General features: G+C 38.2%; 1 protein-coding gene across 1 annotated transcript in view; it reads left to right on the forward strand.

Annotated features, from left to right (window-relative positions):
- LOC119792977 (phospholipid-transporting ATPase ABCA1-like) overlaps positions 1-26059 on the forward strand; it is a 114740-nt gene that overhangs the window by 79307 nt on the left and 9374 nt on the right. The window contains exons 16-18 of the mRNA XM_038299861.1: positions 9226-9329; positions 10333-10425; positions 23907-24150. Coding sequence (XP_038155789.1) covers positions 9226-9329; positions 10333-10425; positions 23907-24150 — 441 coding nt within the window. The remainder of the gene's footprint in view (positions 1-9225; positions 9330-10332; positions 10426-23906; positions 24151-26059) is intronic.

A 26059-nucleotide genomic window follows, 5' to 3' on the forward strand; every position in this document is an offset into this window, starting at 1 on the left:
CTATTCACTTGGAGATGGAAATAGTAATGAAATATGAAGTTATATCTAAGAGGTGAAAAAAAAAAAAGCTATGGATCAAAGCTGCATATCCTGATTCTTTTCCCTAAGGAGTACAAATGTAAAACTTGCATCTCTTAAGTTTAGATAAACTTTTATTGTGTCGGTTCTGAGAGTGAAAAACATTTCTTTAAAAGAATTATAAAAGCTGACAAAAGTAGAAAAAAAACAATCTCTTTCAATAGGTTAAGAAAGGAAACTAAATATAGCATTAAATACTGTTAGTGAGAATTTAATACTCTTAAGGAATAAAACCGCTGCTATAAAACCTGCATTTTTCTGTTTCTGAAAACAACAGTGTTGACTTTTTACAGTAGTAATAAACAATAAGAAGAATCTACGATGTGGGTGGTATTTCTAGCCTTGGCTGTAAAGAATTTGTGACAATAATAGTACATTGCATAGAGTCTCTACTTAGGTGTAGGAAAGAAATTAACGTGTGTTGTCTCTGAAAGCCATGTCTTTACAACAACAACAAAAAAAACCTCAAAAGAGCTAAAACAAGAACCACTTAGATCAGAGGTCTGCAACCTAAATCATTAGAGCCATTGTGGCTGGCTAAATAAAAGTCATTTAGACAGAGATGGGAAGTAACGAAGTACAAATACTTCATTACTGTACTCAAGTAGATTTTTCTGATATTTTTACTTTACTTTACTACTCATTTTTATGGCGACTTTTTACTTCTACTCCTTACATTTTTACAGAAATATCTGTACTTTCTACTCCTTACATTTTAAAAAATTGTCTCGTTACTTTAGTTTTGAATCATTTCAATGGAGTTACCGTTATTATTTTTCATGTCATCAATACCAAATTCAGTCTAATTGGATGGGAATCTACGTTGCATTTGACGCACCACTACAAGATGAATCGACAGATTCGGCGTAATCATTCGCGGCAAATCATTGCAGCTTGGTGGCGATGGCGTTAGCATAGTAGTATGGACGACGAGATGATTGAAAATGAACACAACGGAGATCTAGTCCTATTGGCAGACATTCATTTAAAATGTAGGCAACGGCATGAAAAAAGTGGTTTCTACTTTTACTTTTAGACTTTAAGTAAATTTACAAGCCTGTACTTTGTTACTTTTACTTGAGTAAAGAAGTTTAATCAGTACTTCCACTTTTACCAGAGTATTTTTTAACACAAGTATCTGTACTTTTACTCAAGTACGGAAAGTGAGTACTTTTGCCATCTCTGCATTTAGAGCCAGAAAAGATTAGATGAGCATTTTCCATAGGAAATCTGCTGTCATCTTAAACAACCAGCAGCTTATTTATATTAACTTTTAAAATAAGAAGAAACATAAAACTCAGAAAGAGACTCAGAGAGATTAGGCATTGATTTTATTCAATAGAGTATTTTTTGATGACAAAGAAAAAATAAAATACAAAATTTCCACGCTAATAAAAAGACAAGTAGCTCTAATAGCTCTAAAACATATTTCTGGTCCATTTAATTCCATGATGTTGGGATTAAAATGATTCAAGCATCCTTTATAAAAACCAATAAAGCTTCTCCAACTAATTTTTAAAACTATTTTTATCCCTTATTAAGAAGAGCCGTTGTAGAGGGTCCAAAGAACCAATAGTGATGCCATTTTATGCCAGTGATACAACTGGCATAAAATCAAATACAAATAGCATAAAAACATAACTCACCATTATGCTGAATTAGTGGGAGCCCTGAGCTTGTTTCTCCGAAACAAGCCGGTCCCATCTGGGTGTAATCGGAGACAATGAAACACGTAGTGTGCTCCTGATGTCCAGTCTGCTCCGTTGCTTAGTTTTGGTCGCTGTGACCGCAGAAAATCCCGGCTCCCCAAAGATAGGATGTTGGAAAGGGAAGCAGGGTTTTCAGTGCTTTTGTAGCGATCTCGGGATATTCTGCCTTGATTTTAATCCAGAACGCGGGCAGAGTTGTTGTCTGAAACTAAGTTTTAAGGCCTCCGTCATTTTCAATCTCCAGCAGTTGATCGCGGATCCATTCTTTTGCAGTTCGGGGATCTTTTGTGGTTGGGAAGTACCGCTCGAACTCTTTTAAAAGCATTGACAGGTGATTGTGCACCAGCTGTGAGAATGGCGGTTCAGGCTCAGTCTCTTCTAAAATCCCTTCTAATATTTGAAACATGTCAAATTTCCCTCTGTTCACTCGCCGTCCCCACAATTCCAGTTTGGCTTTAAATGCAGCTACTTTATCTGCTGCATTGAATACAGTTGTCATTTTCCCTTGAAGTGACAGGTTGAGTTCATTGAGCAGGTTGAATGTATCGCATAAGTAAGCGAGTTTTGCGACCCAGTCCTTGTCACTGAAATGTGCTGCCAGTGGTGACTTTTTTTCTGCAGCGGCTCCCGTAAGTCAAACACTCTGGCCAATGACCTCCCTTTAGATAGCCACCTTACTTCTGTGTGTAAGAGAAGGCGTCTGTACAATGCGCCCATCTCCTCGCAAAGCTACTCAAACAGATGCGAGTTAAGGGCATGCGCTTTGACGTGGTTAATAACTTTAACGACATCATTCAGTACGCTGTTTAGTTCAGGTGACATTTTTCGGCTAGCGCGCATTTTCCTGTGAATGACAGTGCGTGGCTTCACATTCAGGCGCAACCTCCTTAACCAGCGCCGTTAATCCAGAAAGCCGCCCAGTCATAGCAGCAGCTCCATCTGTGCATATGCCGACACAAAAGGACCAATTCAGTTTACCTGAGATGTAATCATTCACGGACTTAAATAGTGCTGCGGCTGTGGTGTTGGTTGGCAACCATTGTGCACATAACATATCCTCATGTACATCCTCCTGATATATATATCGCACATAAACAAGTAGTATTGCCTTGTTGTCAATATCAGTAGACTCGTCAACCTGGATTGCATACCACGGCGATATATTAATCCTCTCCAACAGTTGTGTCTCAATGTCCTCTGCTTTTTCATTTATTCGCCTAGTGACGGTTGAAGCCGAAAGAGGAACCTGTGCTATCTTCTTAACTGCGGCCTCTCCTAGAAGTTTACGGCAAATGTCTTTTGCAGCGGGCAGTATCAATTCTTCACCAATAGTAAAAGGTTTCTTGGCCTTAGCAATACGGTTAGCCACTAAGAACGATGCTCTCAGAGCACTCACATTTGTTGATGTGGTGGCCATCAGTACTTGCTTCTGTCTTTCTTGTTCATTTTTTTTCTTTCAAAAAAGTCCAAAGGTTTGTCTTTTAAGGCAGGATGCTTAGTCTCCAAGTGCCGAAGCAGCTTTGAAGGCTTCATTGCCTCGTTTGCTAGCCTGTCGCCACATATTATGCAGAGTGGGTTCGGCGCGTGAGAATCACCTTGGGCGATAAATCCATATTTTAAGTAGGACTCGTGATATAGTCTTTTAAATGCAGCTTTCATTTTCTTGGTAGTTGTAGCCTCTTCTTCTTTCTCCTCATTGGGCCTTTTCCCCTTTCCAAAGAAGCTGTCCAAACAGGTCTGTTTCTTACTCATTTTTGCTGGCTTTAGGTGTTTTGACTGGATTAACATATCACGTGACCTGAATTGACCTGTGTCAAGGGGCACAGATTAACCGACTAATGTAATACCCTAATTTTTTTAATTTTTCAAAATAAAACATCACTTAGACAAATTATATATATATATATATTAAAAAATTTGTTTGTTTTTTTTTCTGTGCGGCCCGGTACCAAATGACCCACGGACCGGTACCGGTCCGCGGCCTGGTGGTTGGGGACCACTGCCTTAAAGTACAGATTTTGTAGGCCAATTTTTGAAGTTAACATTCCCTTTTTTTCCCCTCCATTACATGAGAAAATTGTGATTTTACATGTTACTGGTATTTATTTAAAGAAAAGACATTGCCAAACATATGGTGAGAAGAGTTATCACAACATCTTCACTAAAGACAGAGAGAATGGGGGAAGAAAGGAACATTCTGCGGAGATGAGCAACTCTGAACCATATTTGTGTGGCTCAGAGATTTTGTGTGGCTGCTCGCTCTTCCCACATACAATGGTTCTCATGGAGACCGTCCATGAATATCCAAACAAAACACTCTTAAAAAACAAAATTAATAACTTTTTATGTGTTGTGACCTGCTAACACAAAATGAATGCCAAATCCTTATTTTAGACTAGATCAGTCCCACTCCTTGTTGCCCTTTTTTAATTAATTTTGTTTTACACTTTCTATCTCCTTAAAAGTAAAGTGGAAAAAAAAAAGTTATAAAGGCAGGCAAAAAAATAAAAACACTGACCTTAAGAAACATGAATTATCATCAACACCTTCTAGAAAACCAATAAGTCCTTCTTTGGAAGGAAAGTTTAAATATATCATGGTTTGTTTTTCTGAGCCTATCGGGAGGATGGAGTAGTTAATTTATTTTTCTAAGCTTGTTATCTGTTTTAAGGGTTAGAGTATCACCTAGCTTGGTAAGCAGTTGACTGTCTTAATGGCGAGGGTTTCACATTTTCGCAGCGCTGTGCTCTGCGTGTGTTTTCCTGGCCCTTACGCTCATTTAAAGTAAGGATCTCAGCATAATTCCATTGTAATTCTAAATGTTTTAACATAACCAATGTGAGAAGAGTGGTAAGAAAAGCAGAAAAGATCATTGGGGCTCCTCTTACCTCCATTAAAGACATTTCTTCCTAGCACTGCGTGTCCCAAGCCTGTAACACCATTAGCGACCCCTTACACCCCCACCATGGACTGTTTTCCCTACTGCTCTCTGGGAAGAAACTTCACATCATCCGCTGCAGGACCCGTAGGTTCTGCAACAGCTTTTTCCCCACTGCCATCAAACTGTTCAACTAGTCCAACGCACATTATTTTGCACTACCAATGTTGCTGAACTTTCCTAATCCTTTTAAATAGAACACAACTCAATGTTTTTACTGCATTTTTACACCATATTTATTATGCACTGTACTGGATTTTTTTCATATTAATTCCATTTTGCACCATATTTAAAGTGGTTTATTTTTTTCTCCTACATTGTTACATTCTGATCACTGCTGTACTTTATATTGGGAATATTTATTTATTCCAACTGCAATCTCATTACACTGTTGTAAGTTTTATGCAACGTAAATTTGTTTTTTTTATACACTCTGTGCATACAAATTGACAATAAAGTTTGTCAAAGTCTGTGCTGAAATGTTGTAAGAGGAAGCCCAGATGTCAGTGAAAGGGCTTTATGATTATTAAAAATTTGCATTTTGGCCTAATTTCAGCATAACAGGGACTTTTTCAGCGTAATGGCCCTCTACGCTGAAATACTGTATGCTGATAAGAGTTCTGTTAAGTAGGGAAGAGAGAGTGGTTTAGATCTGTATAAATGTTGTTGTAGGAAACAATGAACAAAAAGAACATTAAAAGCAAAAAAATTAGATAGACCACATCCTGAGTTTTATTATTACTGGAAACCAATATTGAGGGCTGTTTTATTATTAGTATTTCTGTTTTTTTCTTGTTGCTATCATACATTATGAAAGGCCCATGATGAAACTAACTAAACAGATCCACATCCAAATGTAAATTATGATCAAATAATTATCATTCCCATGTTCTGCCAAGGACCAGTTATGATCACAATTTCATATAAACCCATCCTGTTACCAAGCGCACAAAATGAACTGTAACCATATACTTCCTCAGCAGGGGTAATAAAATAATCTAAATAATCCAAATATGTAATTTCCTCATGTAGCAATACAACATCTGTTAGTTTACTGAATTATTCAACTTTTTTTTCGCTCATTCACTATAATATATGCATAGCAGTTCATAAGTTTATGCTTCCAATAACTTAAGCACAGTAATGAATAATCCATAATAAATTACATGTAATAGGATAATCTTTACAGCTTTGGCGGGATCAAATTGTGCACACGGTCCCAAACTGCTTTATTTAGTCCCCACAGCCAAGTTTACCCTTCACTTTGAAGCTAAGGGATAATGTGGCATCTGTGTCAATTTCAGCATTTTGTGGTAGCCCAGGGAGCCCAGTCAGCCTTGAGGCAGCACCACATAGGGTTTTGCTTTTTCTTTATTTTTTTTATTTTTTTATTTTTTTGTACTGGCTCTCGTTGGGCATCCAGACCAAACCCTTGGGATTTGTAGGATTCAGTTTCTGAGGGAAGTCTGGAATGAAACCAGTCAGACTGAGGATTGTCACTCTAATCGTGTATGAACAGAGAGGCCCTGAGGAAAAAAAAGAAACAGCAGCGGCAGTCTGTGTGTGTGGTGTTGAGTTGTGCTGAGCTGAGCTCAGCCTGCTCAGGCTTCAGCCTCTGTACTTATTATGTGCACAGGGGTGTTATGGTCAGAAGAAAAATTCACTGTACACTGGTTGTCTGTGTGTTTTTAGATGTCTGTCTTTTTTTTTCTTATTCTTTGTGTTATGTGTGCATTGTACAACCGCAGTGCACCTTGCCAGATACAGGACTTTGCTGAACAGATGGCGCTCCATGGTTCCAAAAAGTATTCCTTATAAAGGTGTATGAATACTTTAGTCAAAAGAAAAGAGTGGGGTATTTTTTTTACTGTACGCTGTTTCTTTTTTTTCTCATATGCCATCTGCGGTGCTTGTGAAAAATATCTGAAAAATATTCACACCCCCTAAGCATTTTATTTATTTTTTCACATGAAAAACAAGTATTTTTAGGGGTACTGTGAGTGCCTAACGCATGGATGGGGAATTCCACCCCCTGAGGGCCAATGATGCAGCTTTCAGATTCATCCTAGGTCCAGCACACCTGAATCAAATGGCTGAATTACTTCCTCAGTATGTAGTCACTTTCTCCAAAGCCCTCTTAATCATCTAATTACTTAATTCAGTGGGGTTGCTGTCCAAACTTTTTGTCAAACAGAAAAAAAATCAGCAAGTTAAAAGTACAATCCTCATTGGTCACAAAAATCACTATTGTAAATTAGAAATTAGATTAGATTTATTTTACTTTTAGCTAACAAGCAAAAAATCCCCCCCCCCCAAAAAAAACAACCAAATTAGATGTCTCTTTTTTTTTAAGAAATGTATAAAATTCCCTTAATTTTATGGATACATTTTCATTTTTTTTTTCAATCTTACAACAAATGTGTTTTTTGCATGACCAATCAGAAATCAGGTCCCCTCTCATCAGAAAAGTCAGGCTGTATTTTGACCAAGGTTAAATGGGTGCCCCAGGTCTTCCTTGGATGTTAAAGTTTGCTGTCCTATTTACCATGAAATTCAATTAAAGCATAAAAAAAAACCTTAGTAAGAGACAAAAACAGTTTTTTTTATTTGTCATTTAAGAATTTAATCTAAAAAGAGGGTCTGATTATTTAATATTTTGTGTTCTTAAATTGCCATCATAGGCTAAAAGAAATCATTAACCAGGCTGAAAAATTTTTTTCATATTTCTGAAAAATTTGCCTTTTGTTTTTGCAAATAGTTAAAAGGTATAGTGGAGGATTTTTGCAACTCTTATAAAGACTTGTCCTCTCCACTTGCACAAAAATGCACATGTTCAACCCTGTACCAGCTCTCCAGAGGGAACGCCTATAAATGGCATGAAAGAGCATGCACAAGCCCATTTTTTCTCGTGCATCCTCTGTTTTAAAGTTGTTGTTTGTATCGCTCATACAAGCTTACTAGGAGGTTCACTTATTTTGATGATCCACTTAAAAAAATAACATCCTCCACTATATAACTTTGGATGAACTACAGAGATCAACAATTTGGTTAGGAGATTCTTTAGCCAGGGCAACTATAAGTTGTGACTATAAACTAGCCCTGATGAAATAAAATGATACGTCAGCAAGGCTGAAAAGGAACATCCTGACTTGCATAAAGGTCTTCAAGAGAAAACTAATACTCCACATCAACCTGACAATGCTGGGAAAGGTGACACGTGGTAGTGGCTCTATGATGGAGCGCAATTTTTTTTTCTTTGCACTGAGTTCAGGAATGGGTTATAATGAGTTATAATAAAAAAGTGCCAAATATCAAAAGGGTGCTCAGAGGGACTGCTGGCTCCAGTGTACAGCAGCCTCACTTCTGTCAGTGAGCCCCAGTGCAGCTGTGGTGAGAATGTAGCTTGCCCCCATCAGTTTGTTAGTTTGTGCATGAATGACTGCATGTAGTCTAACGTGCTTTGGTCAAGTCTCCTCCATTATAACTACAGGCCATTTCTAATAATTGCATTACAATATTGTTAAAAGGTAGATTCAGCATTTATTGATGTTTTCATGGAAGCAACAGTGGGAAGAGATAAATAGCCTAACAGTATTATTATAAGTTAAAGCTGAAGTCTGTAAGTTTTTAAAAATCACTTTTTTGTCATATTGGCTAAAACTGTCCCTATGCCCAGACAGCAGTACATGTGATATGTAACCTGTGAAAAAAAACTGCTTCAATTGGTACCGCATACTGCCTGTATTTCAATCTGGAAAGAATAATTCGGGACGAGTCAAAACAACCAATCACAGCCAGAGGAGCGTCTGATGGAGTGTCAATCACAGCTCACACACGCTGAATCCCGCCTCCCCCCTTCTGGTTGCATGCGGTAGCCGCGCAGATGCTGTGAGAGGGGTGGAGCTTGGAGGTGGGGCATGAGTGAAGCAGAGAGGGTGGGGGAGTGGAGTGAAACCTGTTTTTCTTCAAATTTTCAGTCGAAGTCTGCTCTCTCCTCAATGTTACAGACTGCAGCTTTAATGAATTAGCAAATATACCTCATCTGTTGTTATTGTCATTAAATTTGCATGGATACTCCCAGTTTGAATAATTTAGGCCTATGATAATAAACTACAACATAGGAACCCATTTCTCCCTTTAGGAAGGCTAGTTGATAGGAACATTGATGGAGCTAAATACAAGGAGTTTTCTTAGGGTGAAGCTGTTGAAAGAAAAAAACCCTGTCAGTCTCTGCAGCACAAATTGAATTAACCTTACAAAATATATAAAATAGGATCTGCATTCTGTTGACACACAGACAACGCTATAGGGAAATGGATTTTATAAAAATATATTCATTCTAAGTTGTTCTCCAAGTTCAAAGCTTATAGGTTATATTGGATTGCATTTCTATCTCAGTTTGTGGCAAACAGCTCCACTCTGCAAGTTATTCTATAAACAATGTGATGAATTCAAAAGAAATAGAAAGATATCTGTTTAATTTATTTCATTGTACCGCAGGATGAGCCAACCACTGGAATGGACCCCAAAGCCAGACGCTTCCTGTGGGACTGCATCCTAAGTGTCATCAAAGAGGGACGCTCAGTTATTCTTACATCACACAGGTGGGGCCTTCTCTTCTCATCGATCCTCCTCATATCCTCTCACCCAGTGAAAATATTTAGACTCTCCTCCAGGCAGAAAAATACGGAAATCATGTTTTCTGTACAGGAACAGGAGCTCTAAATATTGTAATTATAATTGATTGAAATCGTCGTTTTTGTTGAGAGGTATTGTTTCCCGAGTGGTAGTTAATATTGGCTGCCAAAAACACACTGGCTGCTATAAAGCTTTCATGAAGCGTGAGGGTATATCGACTGGCTGCAGCTTTTTTTTTCTTTTTCTTTTTTCTTCCTCCTTTAAAGGGGAAAATGTCAATATCAGTGCAGGAGTCTTTTTATTGTCTAACACTTCCTGAAGCAAACTTAAATTCCCAAAGTTTTTGCCTTCTGAAAAAAAAAAAAAAAAAAAAACTTAAAATTTTAATTGTTTACTTACTGGATCGTTCTTTTCAACATTCTCCAAATGGAAACATTTGCTCCCTCCGGCTCTGTTTCATTTGGAATAGATCCTCCTCATTACACGTGCTCCTTTTATGGGGGAATAAAAGCATTTGTTGTTGTCACAGGCAATGTGGCAGAGCTGCGTCCAACTGTCCATGTCATGACCAGGTGGTTCTGTTTTGTTAGGTGGCAAAGTCATCGGGTTTTACAAAATCATAATGATAATTGTGCTATTCTTCAGAAAGCAGTCACGGGTTTTGCTTCAACTACTTTTGGCTAAAGCTGAGGTCCAACAATAAAAGGGACCAAAAAATAATAGGGATACAGATGGCACTCTGTGTTCACTCTAATTACCAAATTTGTTCTTCGTTTAAGGTGTCAGAGTGGATGTGTAAAGTTATCAGACCAAAGCTTTAGCTTAAAGACAAATGTACTGTAAAAAGTCATTCCAAATGGGAAATATGTTGTTTTCTTTAGATGCATTTGTTTAAAGTAAAATTTTCCTCAAGTAATAAGTTATACTATTTATTTTACCTGCTAACCTTCACCTCTTTTTCTTTAACAGTATGGAGGAGTGTGAAGCACTGTGCACTCGTATGGCCATCATGGTAAACGGGCGCTTCAAGTGCCTTGGAAGCATCCAGCATCTAAAAAATAGGTGAGGATTCTTATTTTGCCTTAAAACCCAAATCTGTGTCATAGGAATGTGAAAAAATTGAATATAAATCTAAGAGTAGGTGAATTACAGTATGTTTTATAGTTAATGTAAGGAAAAATGCACCATAGTTTTTCATGAATAAAGCACCATTGTGCTTTATTCATGTATTTATTACAAAGTATTAATCAAACCCATCAAAGTCATCATCCTCTGTTTCTGAATAAAACAGATGCGCTAAATCAGACATGCCAATTTCCCCTTCTTCGCTGTCAGAGTCACTTTCCGTGCAGCGCGGCTTCCCTCAGAAACAATGCCGGCTTTTGCGAAAGCTTGAACAACGGTGCCAGCAGACACGTTAGTCCAAGCATCAACAATCCATCCGCAAACGGTGGCGTAACTTGCCCGGCGCTGCCTTCCACTTATCGTGAAACTGTGGTCTCCGTCTGTCATCCATCGCTCCCACGCCGCTCGCAGCCTTACTTTGAACGGCCGCTTCACACCAATGTCGAGCGGTTGAAGTTCCTTTGTCAGACCCCCCGGGATAACGGCGAGCACAGCGTTCATTTGATTCACCTTTTTTTTCACATCGGCTGTGAGATGGGCACGCAGCGATGGTGATGCGTGGAAAAAAGCACCTGGTCTCCTCACATACACCTGCCTCAGCCACGCTTTCATCATCTCCTCATCCATCCAGCCTTTTTCATTTGCGTTAATATCATATGTCATCAGAGCGCTGTGTCTGTCTCGCTGTCAGCTCCCAGATCAGCTTCTCTGATTGGTTGATGCGGCGCGTCCAGCAGCAAAACTTAAATTTTTCCATCTCGAGCAGTCGGGAGCGTTTAAGCATCTGACGCACCGCCAACGCGCTGCGCCTGCTGCTCAAAACGCGCTGCGGGACCTTTTGCTGCACCTATACGCGCGTCAACCATTGACTTTGCATGTAAACTCGCTGCTTCTGCTGCACCTGCTGGGTCCGGTTCACACCGATGTCGAGCGGTTGAACAGCGAGCACAGCCTAATTTGTTTCACCATGTTTTTCACATCAGCTGTGAGATGGGCATGCATGGAGTTACATATTAACAGCGATGGTGATGAGTGGAAAAAAAAACACCTGGTCTCCTTACATTCAGCCACTCTTTCATCATCTCCTCAATGAGGTGGTCTCAAAAGTCGCAGTTACAACACACATAGGGCGCACCGCACCAAAGGGCGCACCGCACATTTTGAGGGGAAAAAAAAGACGTTTAAGTGCGCCTTATAGTCGTGAAAATACGGTATACAGTAGATATATTTCACGACATCAGAAATGTAAACACATCATCTTTCCTAAGCTCTACCTGGTCTTTAACTTAGACTGTATTCTTTGGCCAGATGAGAGTAGGAGTAAAGATTGACCACTTATGGTGGTTTGAAATAAAATAAAAGATGTATGATAAAGCACCTCATGCTTGCTGCATAGTATGATAGAGTTAGCATGACGCTACCGATCGTTTCTCCTCAATAGGCCTCAGTAGCCTTGCTATTGTGCGTGACATAAAGAAAATTTTGTAACACTTGGCTAATTTACATAAAAATCTTTAGGACTGTGGTAGAAAAATTGGGAATTTTGTGTCGTTCAGCACAATATACTGTGGACTGAAAAGTATGGGCAGACTGAAACAGAACTAAAGAGACACATAATTAACCTCACTGCATGGTCATCATTGAAGCTGAAGAGAGTATAAGTAAAGGGTATCAGAACTTAGAATAATCTATGGGGATTGTGGAAAGAGAATTGGCTTTAGAGCTCTTTGTTTGCCTCGACCCTTTACAATATTCCCGAAGTACACTGATTTGTTCTGCATAGGTACACATTTTTAACAGCAGGAAAAGCAACAATTGCACCATGGTTGGATTTAAAACTATTGTCTGTTGAAATATGACTTTTTTTAACAGATAGAAATACTTAAAGTCTTTACTTTGCTAAAACTTTCACTTTGAGATTATCTTAGTGAAATGAAAATAATATTTCAGTTTTTTGACAAACATTTACTATGCTTTTATTATGTTTACCTCTGCAGATAAAAGTATAAAAGATTGAGTATTGAACTTTCAGGCCAGGATGGTCAAGCGATTTTTATGTATGAATGTATAAATAAATAAATACAAACAGCAGAAAATACCAAAGAAAAATGAAAATAATAATAATAAAGGTGCACTTAACCTGTGGCTGTTGGATTTTATTTTCTAACGTGTAAAAATTAACAATAATTTTGCTCTCATGGAGATGAGAGCAAAATAGGAGTATTTTGCTCATCTAAAGATTGTTCATCTAAATTCAGCTCAAACAACAATTATACGTTTAAATATCTAGCATGGAAATTTGCAGTTTTAGGTAAAATTACACTACCTGCTAGTCGTGAAAATACACATTAACCAGCTCTGCTGGAGTAGCCTGATTTTTGTATTATGATAATAAATGGCTAAAAGCAAATTCCATTCAATACCGGATTTAGGCAGGAACATGCTCTGCATTTGATACACAGCATACAAATACTTATGTTAACACCCACATAAGAGTGTATTTAATGTATATTTACTACTCTTGCAGCCTATTAACTATTACCTATGTCGGGCAAAGAGGTGATATAGTTATTTACTGTAAGTCTGTACTCATCCCACATCTTCCTTCCTCATTTTTTTAAGAGGAAAATCCTATATAGTCTCAATTAATGGCATTATTGGTGCTCCTGCTCTCAATCTCAGAGACATCTATAGAATTACATGTTGCATTTTGTTGCATCACTCTGACAACTAACTTGCATTTTCTAATTTGTATAGAATTTGAATTGGTATGTAACTTTGTATGTGACATCCATTAATGCTACATTTATAAAAATCTTTATTACCTCAGGTGCATTCTTTGCCACTTCCTTTGTTTGTGCTTGTAAGATGAATGGTGTTCCACCAACACACACACACATGCAGACACTAACTTCCCGACCAGATGACGTGGTGGCAATTGCTGGTTGGAGAGTTGGATCAATACACCTGAGATGAGGGGGCGGAGCAGGCCATTTGTCAAGATGTGCAGGGGATTATGGGAAATGTGTGAAACAGCGTGATGGGGGTGGGAGTGTCAGGGGTATATATCCCATCAAAAGCATTAATGTCATATGAAAAACTGAGGTTTTAGATCACCGCAGAGAAGAAAAATGTGGGCTGCTCTGTAGAGAGTGCTATTAAAAGATGGGGAGGATTGAGGTGAAGGACTAAAGTGGGAGGGGATGAACTAATCAGTCCCTCCCAGATGTTAGGGTAACAGGCAAATTGTCTGTGTCAATTATGCCCCGAGTATAAGGCTGCGAGGTGGATCGTGTAAATTATTTATGAAGTAAACGGGAGTTATCAGATAGGTGAGAACAATGCAAGGTATGCAGGGGGAGGAGGGGCGGGAGGGTGAGCACATGTCCTACTTCACTCCACTTGCCATTAGGCAAAAAGGGGAATCTCACTCCACAAGACAAGCAAGTGAGGAGGAAACCAGATAAGCTTAGCGTCTACATAGATTTTCGCTGCACTTATTTTAGATCTCACACGGACAATTTACACGCCGCAGAAATACTATCGCTCAGCTCTCTCTGTGCAGTGAATAATTTCTAATTAAGCTTCCCTATCTCCACAGCGCTCAGTGTAATTAATGTTTCATGAGGTGTGAGACCCCGTTAATGACTGAAAAGGCAATTAAGCAATGTCTTTTCTGTTTTCTTTTCTTGTCACTATCTCGCCACATGTTTGTGCTGTCGCACATCGTCTACACACACACTGCTACCACTGAAATTTACTAAGAAGAAAAAAAGTTAAAAGCGCCACTTGAACTCTTTTGCATTACTACATGTTGCACAAACATCAATGTTTTTTTATTGGGATTTTATATGATAGACCAAATACAAAATAGTACATAACTGTGCATGTAGAAGAAAATATTGAGAGTTTTATATTTTTATATATATATATATATATATATATATATATATATATATATATATATATATATCACACACGTGGGGCCTTTTTCTATGTAAACAACAGAAATAAAAAACCTATGTATTTCTGCACAGCCCATCTGAGGCAATCCTTTGTAGAAGGACCCTTTTTATAAAATAGCTTTGCAATTCTTGTGGGATGCATCTCCATGACATAGTTCAATTTCTGTCCGACTGAATGGACGGCATCTACAAATATCAATTTTCAAGCCTTGCAACTGATTCTCTATTGGATATCTGAACTTTGACTAGGTTATTCATCATTCAATTGTGCTGTAAATCTGGCTTTATGTTTAGCTTTTAGCTTTGTTTCCCTGTTGGACCTGTTGCCTCGGTATTTTTTTCCGTCTATCACCTCAGCTCCCCTGCCCCTGCCATCTCAGCCGCATGATTCTGTACCACTATGTTTCAGCCTGAAAATCTTGCATTAAGGAGGATGCGCACCCACAAATAACACGTTTTACCCCATAAGTTACATTCTCATCAAAATTTATACAGAGGATATTCCTCACACATTGTACGGTGTCCCCTTTATGCCTTGTGGCAAACTGCAAATGTCTTCTACGGTTTATTTCAACCATGACTTTCTTGTTGCTACTCTACCATAAAGGGCAGCTATGAGAAGACACACAACAAATCGTCCAACAGATTCACCCGCCTTGTGAATGGATCTCTGCAGGATTTCTTCTCTGATTATTTCTCTTTACAGTGCTTTTAATTTGTGACATCACGTTTCCATTTTCAGATGAAGATTGAAAAGTTCTCACTGAAATGATCAGAGCTTTAATAACATATTCCTGCTTCACAATTCTCCAAAACTTGTCCCTGACTTGTTAACTGTGTTACAAAACAATCATTATGCTGTTTCCTTACTAATTTTCTTTCATAAACCGATGTTGGACTGTATTTATTTGAGACTTGTGTCTCCGGTTAAAATGCATGCTGCACCTTTCTGTTCACTTTAAATGCTAGTTAAACATATAGAATTTGCTTGTTGTCACATGACAAAACTATATAAAGTTATAAAGTCTGAATATTTTAATAGCTACTGGCTATCTCTTCTTAATGTAAAAGATAATGTGCAGGTTTGCACAGGTACTGTAGTGTACATGCTGTTACCAGTTTGCAGATGGTAAAGCTGCTATAAATGGGAGAGGCACTGTGCTGAAGGCTTAGGCTTCATGTGACTTTCACGCTGTGGGAGCGTCTTGACCTGCAAAGCGGGAGGTTACCACTTTGTCCCCTCAACACTTGCCCCTCCATCCTTTTATATCACAAGCAGTCTGGAACCAAGAGCACCATCTCACCGTTGGGGGCAGCTCTCACATTTTGACCCCCCATGGCTAACATGTAAGACATGTTCACCCGTTAACATTTACAACCCTTCATTCCTTCACTTACTCCCAGAATCCCCACTCTTCAAAAACCTTTATCTGAATCATCTCTATTTGTCTCTTTTCACTGCTTTTTGAACTTCCAGTCGTTTTTGCAAGTGCTGCCCCCTTTATTTTGTCATCAAATTTTTGGATAGCATTGAAATGTTGTTCTTCTACTTAATAAGCTAACTTTTATGAGAGTAAAACAACAAATGAGCCAATTTCTGCAACTAGTGAGGTGGTCATCATGTGAGAAGAAGGCTGAAGATTAAGTTTGGGCAGACCCTTCTGAGTAGGCAGGCAGCACCTTCTTTTTCCCCAACCATCTGTTTATCCCTTCTCATATACAGCCCTCTTAAATCACTCACATTTCTGGAGTTTATGAAAGAGGATTGTGATGGTGAGGAATAAATAAGCAAAAATAAAAAATGCACAGGAGGCTGTAAATTGGTTTTTAGTATGGTGGCGAGCTCATATGAAAGCTCCCAGGTGTTAAGTAAACCCAAATGAAGTGGAGGAACCAATAAAAAGCAGCTTCAAAGCTTCCCCATAATCTTGTCAGTTAGGAAGGACACCGTCTAGCCAACTGCAGGATTTTCCACTGATTGATATCATTCGTATTACCTCTTCATAGAGCACCTGCAGTTAAGCACTTCCAACAGCCAGAAGTCTTATACTCTTCATGGTCAAAATGCGTCACGATAGAAAGAAAGTGGGGCAGAGAGTGACTTTAATGCATTAAGGTAATGCTGGTGAGGTTTTTTTTTTTTTTTTTTACAAGAGTAGTCTCTGAAAGTTTGGATCAGTTCCTGAAGTTGACATGAAGAAGTCCAATAAACTCCTTCCCACTTGCTGTGCGTCAGCTCTGCAGGTATCCCATTAAGTAAATACTTTAGTGCCTTTAAGTGCTTGTCAACTGCAAAGATGGATGACAAAATAATCCTCTTTCCAGTTTACAATGCACCAACATCGTAGGTGTAATTAAGACACAGCACTGTCAGACAGATGGTGCATCGAGTGTACTGTATATACAAGGGCTGTTGACTTTTTGAATGCACATCTTATGCTTTGAGAGCTTTAGGAAAGCTTTAATTTATTTTAAATGTTAATGCCTGAAATGCATTGTTGTTTGCTGTTAGAGCTACAAGCAGCTTTAGAATTAACAGAGTACATGCCACATGAAAAATTTGTGGGCTTTCATCTGTTTATAATCCAACCTAATCACAGTGTGCTTTTAACCTCGGACCTTCTTTGAAACCCCATCTTTCCTGTCTCCTTCCCACTTATTCCATCAGAGTTGCGGTGGCGCCGGTGCCTATCTCCGGTAGTCTATTGGTGAGAGGCGGGGTACACGATGGACAGGTCATCAGTCTGTCACAGAGAAAAACAAAGACAGACAGCCAGGCACACACCCTCACACCTAAGGACAATTTAGAGAAGCCAATTAACTTAACAGTCATGTTTTTGGACTGTGGGAAGAACATGGAGTACCCAGAGAGAACAAAGTCATGCACAGGGAGAAAATGCTAACTCAATCAGGAAAGATCCAGGCCGGGAATCGAACCCAGAACTTTCTTATTGCAAGACAACAGTGTTACAATATGTGCAGCTGTGCAGCCCGTTTCCTGTGTCACCATAATATTTTTAAAAGGACTTGTATATAGATATTAACAAATTTTGTGTAGTGATAGAGACTTCTAGTTCCTTTTGTTTGTGGACCCCAGCCTTTGAAAAAAATCCGTATTATACCAAAAATATCTTACCCAAACTTTTTTGACTGTTTTACTGTTTATACCATTTTCTAAAGATCTGTTGTCAGAGATCTTTATATTCCGTTGATAATATTTAAGGCCATAGATATATGTCTTTAGCTTTTAATTGTAACTTGGCTTGAATTTTTCTATAGTTTTACTCAAGCAATGGCTGAAACTGGTCAAATATTCTTTAAAAAATGCTCAAAGTAAAAGGCAAGAACAAGGCAGCCAAGAAGGCAACTAAGAATTTCTGGCATATGATGACTTTCAAATGCCAAAACCTGCCCTTAATTAATGCATGATTAATCTCCACACATGACAAAACTAGTACTCGTCCAAGTTTCTGATTTAAATAGATTTTATAAACTTTGTATTTATGTTGCAATTTATGCAATGACTAGGTCAAAGTCAGAACAATATACAAGATCATAAGCACCAGAGACTTAAACTAGGGACCTACGAGGGTATTTAAAAAATCTCTCTGGGAAATCCATGCAGCCTGTATTTTGCAAACAGCATACTAGATAGATTTTTACAGTATAGTCAACACTCATGCTTCTTTATCATAAGTTTAACTGCTGCACATGATTAAGTTGTCACAGCTCCTTAAGCTTGAGTGGCTTGGTAGATGATGTCTTTATAAATCTGTCTGCTGTTAAATTTCCCTACAACACCATGAAGTGTATACTTGATAGGTCAGGGCCGTGCTAATTCTTAAGGAAAAAGTAATATACTTATGATATTCTCATTTGTCTTAGATTCACTGTCACAGCTAACTGTTGTGAATAAACATGCAGGAGAAAGTAATGAAACGCTCAAACCACTTTTAGCATCCTTGAGAGTCTGGGAGCTGACTCCCTGCTCTAGCTGTTTTGTGTCACTACGGCATGAACAATGCCATCTCCTCTTCTCTCAGCTATTAGGCATTTACTCCATTCAATCAAATATGAGCTTAAATTATGTTCCCGCATAACTGTTCATCATAACAAAAAAAATTTACTACTGTTATGTAATAATGTTATATTTAATGCCCATCCCAGTGGTGGGCAGTAAATAACACAGAGACTTTGTCCTAACACATTCTGTGAAAATGTGAATTGAGCTCAAATCCTTATCAAACAGTTAACTCTGCACACATATGGCATAAATTCACAAATTCCATCCAAAAAAAATAATTCTTAAGAAAGATTATTCCACTTCAAATAGAATATATTTTAGTAAAAAACTCAATAAATTATCAATAAAATTCTGCAATGACATCACAGTTTGACATGGATTTATGTTCTAGAACCAAAGTTTCTCTTGAAGAGTTTGGAAGGAGATCTATTTAGATTTTAACTGATTTTGAGGGATTGGAGTGTGTTCAAAAACAATTCAAATTGTAACTCTAAGAAGAATACTACAATGCTCTGCATGACCACTTCCTCGCATTGCCTCCTTGAGTTTGTCACATGCTATAGGTGCTAAAACTACTGAAAGTCTGGCCCATAGAAATTTATTATGAAGCTCTTTGGGTGAGATGATCCAAAATGGCAATGAGTCTCTTGCGTGAACTGACTGACTGTTCAAATTGGGGAGGTAAAAGGTGAGGAAAAGCAAATTCAATAGCTGAATTTGATCGAGGCAGGGTGGAATGGGGCATAAAGTGGGATGGTAGAACAGTTTAATGAGGGAATGAACGAGAATGAAAAGAGAAGAAAAAAATGATTGATGTCTCATCTGTGTGGAGGTGGGAGGGGCTGCCAAGGAGGCAGACAAGGGTGTGTTGAAGCCAGCGAAGTTTTGACGAGCCAAGAGGGGTGTAAGAAGCCGCTGAAGTTGACGGCCAATGGCAATGAGATGAGGAAGCTGCTGAAATCGGGGACAGCTCAAGCATCTGTGTTTGCAAATGGAACTGCTGAGTACTGCAGGGAAAATGTAGCCCCCCCACACTGGTATCAGGTTCTAGCCATGGATAGAACACTTTCATGACTATGAATTCAATGATGTGAGATTGGAACACCCCTACTCTAAAAGCACCAACTGTGGCAACTGATGAGGCTCTTGTGTGACTCCTTGCTTGATCGAGTGCCAGACCACCCAAGCCCCACTATGACCCCGTGCCCTTCAGTTACTCCTTCCCTCCCGTGCACACAAACACTGAAACTGGGCGAGCAGCAAGGATGACCTTTCCAGGCACCCCCATATGAAAGAAGGCACCAGAATTTTTTTCAGCCTGTCATGCCCTTATCTTTGTCTAGCTGTTGTTTGTTTTAAATTACATGGACGAACGACTTTCCCGCATACCAGGGTGGAGAGGAAGATTGAGGCAGAATAATGAAAATGAAGAAAGGAGGGGGGACCATGCAGCAGAAATTACAGTTGTTCTGCCATGCTGTGTTGAGCTGCTGTATCATATCTGAAATGTAAAATATTCTGAAAGGATTAGCCATGACAATATGTGCAGTCATGACTGTAAATACAACCCATTCATTATTTCCTCTCAAGCTAAATTCACCCCCAAGCTGCTTAGATCTTGATTTATGCAGTTTTAAATCACGGGTTAAAAGCTAATTTATTGTTTCAAACACTAGACTTCATGACCATGTGTTGCAATGCAGGCTTAATTTACTGATATCTACATTTTTCTTCCCCCAATCTATGATTTATTTTAAAGGAGCCAATACACTGTGTACAGGATGAGAGAACTTGGATTTTGGTGGGTTTGGAGAAAAAGTTAAATATGAGCATATAAAACACTATTTCCCTCAAATTGGTGCCTGAAATCCAAACCAAAACAAAAAAAAAAAAGTGAGAGGCGTCTGGCTGCAGACCTTCAAGATCTGCACAATGCAGGGTCTCCTGTACTGTCAGGACCAGATGTTTATTCCAGACATTTTATTCAAGGCCTTTAGGAATAGCAAGTACAGAAGCATGTATGTGCTGTTGGATTTTATTAGAAGAAGACGTGTTTTTTTGCGCAGTAAGTGCTTACTTAAATGTGCTTCCCCCTACTTAAAGTCACACAGTGTAACTTTTGGCCACTCTGGGCTTTAGACCTTTAGCTTTCACTTCTAGTGCCCCTAGTAGGTTTTGTTTGTAGCCTGCCAACTTTCTCTACCCTTATTTTGCTTCCTCTAAACATAAAAAAAAATAACAAAGATATTCGACTGTGTGCAATGAGAATCAGTTTTACATCTGGCTTCTTCTTTCAACCTGCGGCAACAAACAAACTCCTTTCCAAGATCGACTCTTGTTTTACCTCAGGCACGATCGTTTGCAGGTAGAAGGTTTAAACTTTTTCCTTGCCTCAGCCATGACCAGTAGTTGAGCAGGCAGAAAAATAGTACAACAAAAGATTAGGCTCCATGACTATATAAGAACCTGTGGCCGTTAAGCGATACGGTCTTCCAGGGGACCTGGTCAATGATGGTGCATCTTCTCCTAACTTACATAGGTGGTATTTGAAGAGGAGAGCCCCACTTGTTGCATTGACAGCGTAAAGCCCTGTATATTGGCCTGAAGAATCATTTAAAACAACTCACATACATTGACTCTTTAGGTCACAAAGTCTCTGGTGTGCCTTTAAAGACCAAGAAAACCAGGTTTTATCATAATTTTTGGGTGATTTTCTTGTTAAAGCATTATCTGTCTCTTACAGACGTATGTCTCAATTGTGACTCCCACTGGCACTTCACCAAAAGTTAAATGCTACACATCATGCTGTGAAAACAGCTGTTTTGACAATAAAAAACACCTCCAAGAAATAAAAATAAATAGACATTTAAAAGTTTGTTTTGTGTCTACTGTTTTCTGCAGTGTTGTGGCATTAAAAAAACCCTAACGTTATTGGCTATTTTGGTAATGTGTCTAGGTATTCAGTAATTACCTGTGAAAATGCAAAGCTAAGTTAATTTGAAATCACACACCCTCCATTGGCATATCTATGTGGTCCAACAGCAAAGTTAGGAAACAAACAATACTAAAATAAAATAAAGAATATATAATATAATCCTTGCAAACACACATAACAGATGTCTGTGTAAAATAACTAAGTATATTTTGTTCTTTTGACATTTTCTTGCACTTTTTACCCTTATTCAGTTGAACTGGAAAGAGATTATATAAATAAGTTATTAAACACATGAATAGACAAAAATATTTGAATAATGACAACCCAAGAAATAATCATAAAATATTTCCGATATAAGAGCTTTTATTTTATTTCCCCTTTACTTTTAAAAGGCTTCAAAAAAAATTACAGTTCTGAGAGAGCAGGAGATCTTACAGTGCAGGTCTGCAATGAAGAGTCCTGACGGTGCAGGTCTTACTTAAAAGTTTGATATATTGGTCTTTAGAAATCTGTCAAACTTGAGCTACAGACGTTTAGAAATAAAACTAACAAAGTAATGGCAAGAGTAGCCAACAGTTCAGCCAAGTTGGAGCTTGGAAAATTTCAAATTCTTTATGTAGATAGAAACCTTCCCATATGGAATCCTATTTTTATGGTTTGTGGAATAAAGGTGTTATTCAGTGGAGGAATAACGACAAGGCTACTTTGTATAAGAAAAGGTTATGAACAAGATCACTTCATATTTTGGATCTTAATCTCTAAATCTTCATATTGTAACTAAAGGATCCAAGCTACTGTACCTATGAGTTCTGCTCATTGTATTTTTCAGTAGCAGCGGTGCTTCACTTCCTCTTTCCCTCCCTCAGGGCTCACGCAGGCTTGGTTTATCCAGCAAAGCTCTAATTGCCACTGAGGGGGCCCTGCATCACTCGTTACATGAAGCTCAGTGCAAGTCACAATGGACATTTCTGAGAGTAAATACAACGTTAGGGAATTAATTAGGCAGAAAACAAGGGGTCATAGGAGTACTAATGACAAAATAACAAGGCCCAGAGTTTTTATTTGCTGCTCAGTAGATATAACACTCATTTAAAGACACTGAATTCTAAATAAGTGTAGGGTTTAGTCTCATTTATGACATTTATGTCTACCACTTCTTTATATAATGTTAAACAGTTTATGGGGTGTATTTATGTTTTTAGCTGATGAAAAGAAATTGTTTGTATGTTTAATTTAGCTCTTTCTTTTTTTTTACCAAAGTTCATAATATCCTTCCCATCCAATGATAACACTGTCACTGTTTAGACTCACACTTTATTATCAGTGGTATTAATGCCTTTGATTAGATAGACATAATTACAGCAGCAAAAATTATATTTTTTGCCAACTCGAGCATCCGCAGATCTTGGATCTCCCCTGAAACAATTTATCAATGTCTAAATTAACTTAAAATGTCGAAAGCTGCCGGCAAAATATGTTTGCTTTTATTATTCTGGTGCCTGCAGTTTGTACCACATACTTGAAAAACTCTAACATCTACATCCCGCCACCACAAACAGTAGGAGAAACCCCCAAGAGGCGACCCGGCCTGAGGCAGCTGCTGCTGGGGATTCCCAGTGACAGTGCACCGCCGGTATGTGGAGGTTTGCGCCGCTCCAACATCGAAATGATATTTCAAGGCACAATATTGGTGGACTTACTCGCTTAGAAATATATTTAAATTCTTTTTTACCCACTTGACCAGATTCAGTAAAAGCATGTTGCATCTGTACACAATTTACTGGACGCGCATCAGGAGCATCATAGGTGCATTTGTGTACAAGCTTCAAAAATGTAGCAGCAGTGGCTTTTTTGCTGCTGAAACCGTTTCTGGTTTGAATGTAACATAAGACAACACCCTATTTAAATAAGGGTTATACTGATTTTGCAATCAAAAATAAATTAGACAATACCTGCTATATCAACTTGCCATATTTACATTCATAAAAATACTTTACGTTTTAAAACAATTTTAAAAGTTAAAACAAAGGAAATACTTGAACTCTGGTTAATTTGGTCATTGCATACAGCAACTATGTTTACATGGTCATAAATTATGAGACTGAAGGCCTAATAAGATCAAAATGTTTTGTGCAAATGTGTTAGACTGAAGATTCTAACCCAATTTCATTTAATCAAACGATTAGTACATGTATACACATGTTTTGATCGGATTGTTTTATTTAGTGTCCATGTTAACATGGATTTTAAATTTCCAATCAACCAAGGTTTAGATCAGTTCAAAGGAAATTTTGCGAATGTAAATGTAGCTATTGATGAGAAAAAGAATACATAAACAGTGGCTCTGAGGAGTTAAGTTGAAGACCCCTGCTCTCAAAAATGTCAGCTTGGAGAAGCTTAAGGCAAATGCTTAACACACTTTTCAGATATTCATGTTCTAAAAAATATTGTAGAAATGATCTATACCAAAGGCCCAATTTCTTCTGTGTTCCAGATTTGGTGATGGCTACACTGTGGTCATTCGTGTTGGTGGTTCCCCTCCTGCTCTAAAGCCAGTTGAGGACTTTGTCCTTAAGAAGTTCCCAGACAGCATTCTCAAAGAGAAACATCACAATACACTCCATTACCAGTTCCCATACAAACTGGGAGCACTGGCTAAAATCTTTAGCCAGTTCACCCGCCATCAGCACAGGTTGTGTGTAGAGGACTACTCTGTGTCCCAAACAACTCTCGATCAGGTAAGAGAAAAAACAACTTATCTTTGAATTAAGTTTTCTCTTTTGTAAAATCACAGAACATTTTTTCAAAAACAATATGTTAAAGTACAATGGAATGATAGAATGTGTTGATGCATCTTTGAAGGTATGCTACCAATGTTTACTACCTTTTTTTAATGTTACAATAGCTCAGGTGCAATACTGTCTACATGACTATTGATTAGTTTGTCTACATGCTTTAAGCCTGAATGGGTCAGGTAGATAAAACAAAATGACGCTAGTATTTATTTTCTTTGTTCATTTTCTGTTCTCAATCATAAACACTAGTTGTCCATATTTGTCCATTAGAGACAAGAATAAATGCATAGATAAAAACAACTTGTTTTAAGAAGGTACTCAATTACCCTGATTTATGAGTATAACAGTATTTATTTTATCCTTTCTTTTAAGAAGTATACTTTGACAAAATAAATGATGTTGAGAAATAGAGAACACAGATAAATATTTTCTGTGTGTGCATGCTTGAGAGCAAAATATTGATCTTGAGCTGATTTCTCTGTAACAGAGGAGAAATATTTCAACTCTGGGGTTTATTTTTATGAAATAGACCGATATTTACCAAAAGACTCAATGGTAGCTCAGTTTAATTGACCAGTAGACCAGTTTGTTCAGTTTTGGAGCTTTAAGGTATTTAACTATTTAGATATGGCCAAGCTTGTTTAGTACAATTAATTTCTGGACACATACGCTTAGCCACTCTGTTATTGCAGTGCGATATTTTAAAGTTTTTTTACCATGGATCTTTGTCCATTTTTATGAGAGTCTTTCCAAATCAACATTTTTGTGTTGAACTCACCTCAGCAGGTTCCCCATGTGATTCAGGTCTGTTCATGGAAGGAGGTTGATTTTATTTCTGGGGAACTATTCCAGTGTTGACCATTGTTCCATTGTTGATTTGGCCACATGTCTAACAAGGTTCTTCGACTCTTTGCAGGGGAGGCATGCTCACAGGATGACTGATCTCCCAAGTTTGCTTCCCCACATATTCATTATTGTTCTCTCATCTGACAAAACACACAGTTTTAAAAGGGCCTAGATGACAATACTTTTTTTCCCATTGGTCAAGTGGATAACACTTTATCACCTTTGATCATTATTCTGTGCCCATTCTCTTTAGATTCTACACACACATGGGTCCACTTTACGACATTTGTCTCATTGATTTGCTTATTGGCTTTAGGTTTTGGATCCTTTTCTAGAAATACAATATTTGTAAGAGTTTAAGATGCCATACTATATCATTAGGTTTCCTAAGCCTTTGAAGAAAACAACTGCACAGCAGTACAGAGTCACATTACATCTGTAATGGTCACATAGAAAATGTTTTTTCTGTCATCGGCCCTAGACAATCAGTTGTCATGTCTAATAACTCTTAGAGAAATTAATTTTCACCATGAGGCCATTTGTAAGGAAATCTTATTCTCTGAATAAATGTATCAGAATTGATTTTGTGATTTTTCAAAATTATTCTTCATGAGCTTATGTTGCTGCAGGAAGAGACTACCTGTGTTGCCAATAAATGTAGGCAGTGCACTTTATTATTTTTTCTTATTTCATCCCAACAGCTTTTTCTTTATTAAGACTGTCTTCGCCTTGTGTTTTTTCATGCACCCCTAGAGGTCGAATACAATCAGAGGGTCAGTGGTGAGTTGGGGTGTGTTTGGTCTTATAAACCCTCTATTAGCTTCGCAGCAGATGACCTGACTGGAACGTAGGGGAGACTTCTCGTAGGCCCTGGAAAGGTCATGAGTCCACCTTGCTGAGAGGAGCAAAAACAGGGACAGATGGGAGTCATTTGTTCAAGTTTTAGTATTTTAATCCAATTAATATTCACCATATAAAGGATAATACAGGATTTAAGGATTTAACG

The sequence above is a fragment of the Cyprinodon tularosa genome, unplaced genomic scaffold, assembly GCF_016077235.1.
Source record: "Cyprinodon tularosa strain WSP-4 unplaced genomic scaffold, ASM1607723v1 ctg438, whole genome shotgun sequence".
Classification (NCBI taxonomy): domain Eukaryota; kingdom Metazoa; phylum Chordata; class Actinopteri; order Cyprinodontiformes; family Cyprinodontidae; genus Cyprinodon; species Cyprinodon tularosa.